Source organism: Coptis chinensis, chromosome 4 (genome assembly GCF_015680905.1).
Source record: "Coptis chinensis isolate HL-2020 chromosome 4, ASM1568090v1, whole genome shotgun sequence".
In the NCBI taxonomy this organism is placed as follows: domain Eukaryota; kingdom Viridiplantae; phylum Streptophyta; class Magnoliopsida; order Ranunculales; family Ranunculaceae; genus Coptis; species Coptis chinensis.
Window position 1 is genome coordinate 84,148,212 of NC_141459.1, and position 9,440 is coordinate 84,157,651.

Sequence of the window (9,440 nt, forward strand, 5' to 3'; positions counted from 1 at the left end):
TAGATATGTTTGTTATGTTGTAAAGAATGACAACTATTATTAATATTACGAATTTTTTATTTCCGAATTTTTACAACCAAACATTTAAAACGCGTATTAATTAAACACTGCATAATTGTCGTATTGCAAATTTTTGACCGAATATTTGACTGTACTGTTTTTTTAATCACCGAATAATTCTTGAATTATTTCCATACCGAATTTTTGCCGTATCCCGAATTGCTAATAAGAAAGTTGTCTCCAGTATTGTTGAAACGTATCAATTCTTCTTTTATAAAGTACTCTTCTTGTGTATGGTCTTCAATTCCTCCACGAGACACTCTGCATCTCCATCCTTAATTCATCCGTATCAACAATACCCACACACTACAAAGAAATAACATAGTTAACTCGGTAGAAAAAATCAAATGAGAAATGTAGCAACTAGCATCAAAACAAAAAATTACTTGCGTCAATTCCATATTCAATCAGAGAAACTCTCCTACAATATAAAACATGCTGATCCCGTAAACACTGAGCATGTGCTACTTTTTTCTTATTAGCAGCAACTCTCTCCCTAATCCCCTCAGGAGCTTGTTTTCCTCAACCAGTGTGTTGCATTCGTGTAGTATCTGACGATGCAAGCTGCAAATCTGATCCACATCGACAAGAAAAGATTAATACAACAAGAAGATAAGTTCCTAGTGGTGTTCAGTTAACACAAGCTTACTTTGATGATTAAGCTCCTGCTCCGACGAACATAAATCAGCACCTCTCTTTGAGCCTGTGGTTGAGGTGTTGCATCCTTCCTCTTCCACTTCAGAATCTTCCTTAGTCGCTCTCCAGCTCACTAATCAAGTAATCATGTCAGTGCGTTCAATTTGTCATAACATTTTCAAACAAAACTTTATTTTATTTTTTTTGTGAAGTAAGGTTAATTCCATTAAAAATGGAAATATACAAAATTTTGGTGGGCAGTCTGTGGAAACAGCTCCCTTCAGACTGGCGTGATACTAGAGTTCCTTCAGCTTTTGGTCGTCATATATTGGATACTTGACGTAATGAAAATGATGGATTGGCTTAGGTGCAGCATCACTTAGAATGGTTTTGGCATCAGAACTAATATTTGCCTCTCCATTACCCAAATCATCCATTTTAACGGCACCAAAATCGACATCCGTGCTTAATGCCTGATTTGGTCTAGCACCATCATTCTCATTCGAACATTTGTGTTCTACAACCTCCACATACAACTCTGGGATGCCATTATTTTGTCAACTAGGTGGAGGCCTGGAGGGTACTGTTCTAATTCTAGTTCTGATGAAAAAAAGAGAACAAAACCAATTTATTCCAAAGAACAAAAAGTTTCCGTGTTTCACTTAATCAACACAATAACATAGCAGCTGTGATCACATTTTGTTCTTTAGAATCACAATAAATGGTGAATTGTCAACAAATCTAAAAGTCTTCTTTGTAACAATCCATGTTACTAAGTTATGTTTCAGTCTCTACTGCATATGAAGCTACCCGGAAGAAAGAAACAAAAGTGAACTGGTATTCATTCTTATGGAAGTCCGTGCTTCACCCTAGTGTTCAAGGAATTGGATGGAAAGTTCTTCGAGGAGTGATGCACACTGATGATAAGCTAAAGGCAAGGAAATTCAGCTTGGCGTCCATTTGTTGCATGTGCAAGCAATATGAAGAGACTCAAGAACATATACTCTTTGATTGTAGTTTTGCACAGAAATATTGGGAGTATCTCAAACAGAGCTTCTATATTCAGGGAACTATTCACTCAAGGAATGATGTTCTCAATGCTTGCAAGAAGAGAAGCCCGCTAACAAGAGATATATGGTCTGCAGCAGCCATCACGTGCCTAGTACACATTTGGAAATCAAGAAACAAGAGACTATACGATGAAGTGCAGGTCAAGGACAGCTATGTAAGAGCACAGATCAGAAAAGCAATTCTAGAAGCCTACATGCAATCAGCTGGAACTATGGACAACACATCTCAAGAACTTGCCACTTTGCACACTCTGGGCCTACAAAATAAACTCAGAAGAGCACCTAGGATTATGGAATGTTATTGGTCTCTTCCTCCGCAAGGTTTTCTAAAGGTGAACACAGATGGTTGTGCTAGGGGAAATCCAGGGGGATCGGCCGGGGAGTGACTCTCTTTAATTCACAATGGGCCGGTGATAGGAACACTCATAGGAGGTTTGGGATTACAACCAACTATGTGGTGAAAAACAGTTTGCAATTGTTGAAGGTGTTAAGAAGGCTATCGAGTTGGGGTGGGATCGAATTGTGGTAGAATCGACTCGAAAAAGTCGCAATTCAAGCCTTCGAGGAAAAGCAAGGTACATTGGAGATGCAAAGCAGAATGGAATAGACTCAAGACCAAAGCAAACATCATTCTCACTAGTACATGGAGAGAAGTGAATTTCGGAGCAGATAAATGTGCCAAAAGAGGAGCAACATTAGCGAATGGGCAGCAACAATGGTGGCCTCACAGACCAGATTTCCTACATAGTATGGAGAACCAACACTTCACCTACTATAGATTTATTGCTTAAATCGTTGTAATGTTGGAGGGGCTATAAGAGTCTCTCACCTGATATAACTGTATCTTTTTCTTTTTGCTATATACACAATTACCTTTTAGCAAAAAAAAATGTTATTGAGTTATGACAATATTGTTCAATATTGGTCGTAACATGATACTGACAATATTGAACAATCTTGAGTCTACAATTGTTCATTGTGGCTGTATGATCACTAGTTTGTTTTACTTAGAATTTATTGTTTTTCTGTATCCCTCTTTATTGTATCCCCTCTTTATTTTCATTTTTTTACAAGCAAGTCACAGGTATCTGTTTTTTCAAAACAAATCTTGAAAAGGGAAACAAAAAAAAAAACTTTTTAAGTTGTTTTTATTTCATTTTAGTAACTACATTTTTGTACCTTTCTCAATACATGGTGACAGTACATATAATCAAAACAGACATTTATTTAGCTTGGTCTGATCCATTTCATCCCATAGGAATGCTTCCAATTGTTAATAGGATACCCAATCCTTTTATGTTAGGATAACAATTTTCTCCAGTATCTTAACTTTTATGTTTAATTTTCTCAATTTTCTCCAGTATCTTAACTAAGCGCCCAAAACTTGTTTAGTACATAACAATTTTCTCCACCATCTCCAACTTAACTCCCATAATTGCCTCCATTTGTGACATTACACGGCCATGAACATACTCGCTTTTTTAGTTATATATATAGTTGGCAAGCACACAGGTAAGATGATTTGGTTTTGACACAAATATATTGTAGTGCCCATCGAAATAACAGATGCATGAAAACAAGCTAGTTGTGACTCCACTTTTGTTAGGGTCCTGTATTGGGCACCACCAAAATTGGATTGGGCAACCTCCAGCCCAAGCCCAAATTGCGAATCCCAACAAAAAGCCTAGTATACCCCCACCTAAAATCGGAAACCGGGAAAATCTTCTCTAGCCAGTCATCTCTCTCGCGATTTCTCACCCAAAACAAAAACCTCTCGTGATTTTCTCACAAGCATCCTTCAATCCAACAATAGAAGCATTTTCTCACAACAACAAAGCATTGTGAGTTGTTGCGACATTTGGTTCTCAAGTTCTTCAACTTCTCTATCTTCAATCAGCTTCAAGTAAGTTAATTTATGAACCCCTTTTTGTTTTCTTGCATTATGATGTAATGTAAAAACAGATAATTGGATATTTTTTTCTGAATACTGAGACAATTAATGTATGTTTCTATAATATATTGAGAATTAATCTACTGGGTTGCTAGTTTGTTATTTTGATGGTTGGTGTATCGGTATCGAATTTGATTTGGTTTGGTATCTTTGAATGTTATGTGGTTGTGAGGTTGGTATCGGTATCCAAATTAAATTATTAGTGTTTGATCTGATATCGAATTGGGTTATGGTTTTGGAGTTTGATTGGTTCAATTTGAGGCACACAAGTCTTTACTGTTGGTTCCAAATGATCGAGCTGCATATCGGTATGAATTTTTTTTGTGGTTTCTTTGAATCTGATGCCCAGTATCGGTAACTCTATATCAGCTTCTACTGCTTCTTCTCTTTTGGATTGGATTACTGTATCGATACCGGTTTGTCCTCGTCATTCACTGACACAATACGAAGTCACCCCAGTATCGGGTCTTGATCTCGAAATTTCTGGTTTCTATCTTGGTTTGGTTGTGGGTATTGTTTTTTATGTTCATTCGGTATCGAATTCAATTGTTGGGAATATGTATCCAACCTTGGGTATTGTTTTTGTTATTTATTGATCGATAACGAGTTCGTTATGTCGTTGGTGTCTCATTGGTGTTTTCTCAAATGGTGTTCTTTGATGTTAGTTGTTATCTAATATGTTTGCTTATCATTTGATGGAAAGAATGTCTTAGCATGAGTAAGATCTTTTGATTCGCTTACTTAGTAAATGGTAATTTTCGTTTCAGTTTGCTTTATGCTTCTTCTATAATGCTTAAGGTTTGGATATGTTGTTATCCTTTGATGATATAATATATGGGGAAATTTGAACTTAAGTGAAATGAAAGTTGATGTGTTGTAAACACACATCATTGCGCACCAAATTTGTACCAGGCTGTGGAACCAGATACAACTTATCTAGCTAGGTCCCTCACTATTGTTGTTAATCAAATAACGATGTTTGTTGGATTTATGAACTTGTTTTCTTGAATTCTTTGAGTTATTTTCTAACTGACGATAATAAATCTTTAACTATCAAAAGTTGTTTTCTTGTATTTCCAGTATCTGTACAGTTGTTTTTTGTTTATTGCTTGAATTGATTGGGCATTAGACGATAATACATGTTTGAAAGATTTATTAGATACATTGCGTTCTGTATATACGAGTTGGGCTTTAGTGTAGGGAGTTTTGATAGAGGGGCTAATGAGGGTGTTAGAAATAATGGGATTTTTGAGAAATTGAAGAAATTGAGTGTTTTGGTTAGGGAAATTGGTTATGGTGGGAGTTTTTGGAACTTTCCTGAACATGAACAAATTGTTGTGAATAATAAGCCGGTTACTGCCGTGTTTGCGTTGAGGAGAATGTGGGATTTAGTTGCTAATGATAGATGGGTTATTTATTCTGATTTTGCTGCATTAGTTCTTGCTGCGGTAAGTTTTGTTTTTTTATGTGAGTTATGATATACTTTTGTTTTTGATTCGTTCATTTGTTAATAAATTATGTGTGTTTTGGCCAGCTTTCAGAGATTTTGATTCCACATTATTTGACAGCATCTATTTTTTCTGCGCAAAGTGGTTCGAGCGTGGTGTTCAAGGGGAATGCAAAGCTATTGATTCTTTTGTGTTTCACCTCAGGCATTTGCAAGTGAATATCTTGTATTGTATGAGTTATTCTTTTACAATGAATTGTATATCTTGTGCTATATTGAAGTTTTTGTTTAATGAATATGTGGTTTGTGAATAACAAAACGAAGGCAAAAATGAGGTCGAACTACATACCCATACGAGAGAGGCCACATGAATTAATTTAGAAGACAAATATCCTTTAACAATGTGAAAATTTTGATATTCAAAAGATGCGAACTATCTTTTAAAACGAGAAGGTACGAGGTGAGGTGTGCGACAAATAAATCAATGATTCTACGTCATAAGCCTCGTGAGCTTACAACTAACATATAAATAACTTGCTATGTGTAAATAGGATTAGTAAGAAAAATCTGTCGGCAGTTTATGTATGTGGGTTATTCTGTATATTTCATTCCTAGTTCCGTTTATCCAAAAATGTGTAGTTTTATCAGCCTATTTTAGAGAAGAATTTAGCTCTTCACTCTTCATTTTCAATGACTTTGAAGGATATTATGTTTATTTTCAATCCCAATTGTTAGATCTTTGTTGCATTTCGTTATAATCTTTGTTGCATTTTTGTTAGATCTAAATACTATTTTTATATACGATTGCCTTGGCCTGGTAAGAATGATTGTAAACTCAATTTTTGACAAGTAATGGTTGAAGATATGTAGATGCAGTGTTACTACGTACCATATTAGTTTAATTAGCATCATTATTAGAAATCCATCCCCCATTGGGCTTCTTTGTATTGGTTCCCAAACTGCATATTGTGATTTGATAGCCGGATGTTGTCCATCTTGCTTGGGTGCCAGGATGTGTTTCTTAGTCATGGTCTTAAAATGTGTGAACTAAAATGCTACAGACACTGACAGTTAAACAATAGAAAGAAGAATCAAAGGCTTTGTGGTATGTCCGGACTCCAGACCTTCGAGAAGGGGAGGATTGCTAGTTGTTAGTGAGCGTGTGGGTAATTGAACTGTGTCTGGTGATGCACACACAATGACACAAGCATTTTCAACAAGCAATTAAGTCCTCTAGTATTCATATATTCTTGGTTTGAGTTGTTTCGTGTTAGTTGATCTAGTGGCCGTTATGGTGATTTGATAGCGGGATGTTGTTTTGTTTTAATTGTTCTAGTGGTCTTTATATTGATTTGATAGAGGATGTTGGTCTTTATAAATGTATGTTTAATGACCCTCTAGTTAGGAGAACTCGTTTACCAAAAAAAAAACAGTTAGGAGAACTCAGATCATAGGATGTGACCATTGCCTTAACAGTGCCTTTGAATCATATATGTAACACAAATAACATATATGCTTTTGATATATCTATACGTGATTAGTCAAAATTATGGGGATGCTAAGGATAAAGGATGTATGAATTGTAGATATGGTTTTTCTTAACCCTAATTTGTTTGTGCCCGATCCAAACCCGCTTAGGGTCGTGTCCAAAACTGCTACTCCGAATTCGGAAGTTTACTTCTTAATAAGTTAATATGTAGTCACTGACGGCACTAATGTACCATTTACATTTATTACTACATTTCCTATTGCACATCTCTCCTTGTTTATTTGTGTAGAATTAGAACTCAAGTATGAGAAGCAGTTTGTAAGAACCCTTGTTTTCATTCAATATTTTATTTCACACCTTGACAGTAAAGTAAACAAACGCCTCTTTTTTGTGATTCTAGAAACAATAATAACAACAACTCTTCTAAGAATAAGCAGCAGCAGCAGTCTAATGGTATTTTTTTTTTCTTGTATTTTCTATTGTCTGTAGAATACTAGAATATATAGCTCATTTGGATAAAATATGTTAGTATTCATTTGAATGCCATTTTTGAGTTACCCGAAATGGTACTTATTGACGAGTAATGCAAAAACTGATAAAAACAAGGTTCCACAAGATTTTTGTTTAAAAGCTTTTATGTTTTTTGGAAATTACTATGTAGACCCTAATAATTTTGGATTAAAGAACTTTCATAATAACATTTATTATTATTCCCATTCTGATTTGCATAGCTTATGTGTTCACCGAATGGGGAAAATAAATTTAACCTAGAACTTTTGTAAATGTTACTCCTTGTGCCCCTTTCTCCTTTTCGGGACTAGATTATATAAAAGGCAAGAGTGCCTTGGAAATTGAACTGTTTTTCTTTGATATTTATGAAGTTGGAATTAAGTTTGTTTAATCATTGCTATTTTGTGGGGGTGTTTGGATGGTGAATCCTTGAAACAAATTTCTGATATTGTCATTTTTGTGTGCGGGACTCCTCGACTTGGTTTTGGTTTGGTTTTGGCGTTTAAGTATCTATTTGACTATATGGCGTTCTTTTTGTTCAACTCTTATTATAGTTCTCGATACTTGTTTTATTTTTCTTTGTAGCGATGGCTCCTTAATCAAAGAATGTGAAGAATGTAGCGAAAACTACATTCAAGGGTGTGAAGAAATTGTTTGGTGGCGGTTCCTCTAGTGGTGACGCAGTTGGAAGAAAGAGACAAAAGGCAGAGGGCCTAACGGCATCAGCGTGTAGAGGGGACTATTTGGAAAAAAAGGTTCCTGAGGTTCCTGAAGTTGATTCATCGAGTGAAGATAGTGTAGATAGTGATAATAATGTAGGTTTAGATGTAAATATAGACAAAGGGAAGAGTATAGTGGAAGAGGAGCGTGAGGAGGAGGGGGATGAGGAGGGTGAGGAGGAGGATGAGCAAGATGATGATATGGAAGAATATGTAGTAGAAGACGTACCACCAGTGGAAGAAGCACCTCTGGTATTGGATTTCGTAAGAAAATCCAATGATGATTTGGAGTTTAAAAGAGGTGTGTATGGGGTGGCCCGTGATGAGTCGAGTTGTTGTATGACTATGTGTGGTGCATGTATAATTTCATGATGTTTGGGAGAGAAGGGTAATATTTTGTTTTTCGTCAGAAGTACTTTGATTTTCTTTTACAAAATCTTTTGTTTACGCTCATATATATCTAATCGCACTTTCGGTTGTTTTGAGGAGGATCTTGTGAAGCGTTGAAGTGTTTTAGACTTAGAAGTTATCCCAATGGGATTTCAAGAATGAATTTCAAAAGTCTCCGAGATTTGCCCAACAATTGAGAAGGACTGGGTTGTTTGATCTGGTGGAAAGTTATCACGGGCATATGGATCCACTATTGATCTCTGCGTTTGTGGAGAGATGGCATCCGGAGACCAACACCTTCCATATGCCAATTGGGGAGATAACTGTGACTTTGGACGATGTTGTCCAAATCTGTGGAGTCACAGTTAGAGGAAGAGTGGTGCAAGGGGACAGTGAGCTGAACTTAAACGAATCGATAAATCTCCTACATATTGCTCTGGGTCTCCCTATTAATTTGATTAGGGCGGAGATGGAAGCTAGCAGGTTCAATTCAAAAGTAAGGCTAGAATTCATCCAGAAGCATTTTACGAACAAGGTTCATGATAGCTCATATGTGACGCTGCTGGGAAGGTGGTGGAGAAGGCCTCGAGTTTCCAGGAAGTCCAACGGGCTGTCAGAGCTTTTATCCTATTTATATTTGAATGTGCCGTTTTTACATTGACAAGTCCGGGACTGGAGTGCCTATATGTTAGGCCGTTGTTGAAATTTGATGAGATAGAAGAGTATGCATGGGGTGTAGCAATTTTGGCATTTTTGTATAGAGGTCTTGAGGTTGCCACACATGCGAAGGTGAAAGTGGTTCTGAGGCTATATGACTCTTCTACAGATAAAACTTGAAAGTATTTTAAAGTTTTTTAATGTTAATTTTATTACTCTATCAATATGTTAACTATTTGTGTATATCTAGGTGGATCTATAAGTATTTTTCGGACTCGAAGGCGGTCCCAAACTTCGACTATAGCTCGCCCTCACCGGCGTGCTCATAGACACACGAAGAGTCGCCTCCACACTATTACGATACAACGTATGCATTGCAGTTTATCGAGCGATACTTGATTATTTGAATTATTTCAATGTAAGTATTTAAGTTTGTTTATATTTTTTTTAAGTAATTGATCATTGGAGTTGTTAATGACACATTTAATTTTGTTTCATGTTGATTGGCATC

General features: G+C 36.2%; 1 protein-coding gene across 2 annotated transcripts; it reads left to right on the forward strand.

The window, feature by feature from the left end:
* The first annotated feature begins 3,488 nt into the window (after window positions 1–3,488).
* LOC147505221 (ABC transporter B family member 26, chloroplastic-like) lies at window positions 3,489–5,435 on the forward strand. Of its 2 annotated transcripts, none has more exons than XR_015220558.1 (2): window positions 3,489–3,669; window positions 5,252–5,435. XR_015220558.1 is itself a non-coding variant. In XM_086604116.1 (2 exons), the coding sequence occupies exons 1-2, from the start codon at window positions 4,857–4,859 to the stop codon at window positions 5,381–5,383; spliced, it is 441 nt and encodes a 146-aa protein (XP_086460242.1). In that variant the 5' UTR covers window positions 3,676–4,856; the 3' UTR covers window positions 5,384–5,435. The 2 variants fall into 2 exon arrangements, 1 of the variants encoding a protein (XP_086460242.1); XM_086604116.1 differs by lacking the exon at window positions 3,489–3,669 and adding an exon at window positions 3,676–5,165.
* The last annotated feature ends 4,005 nt before the right edge of the window (window positions 5,436–9,440 follow it).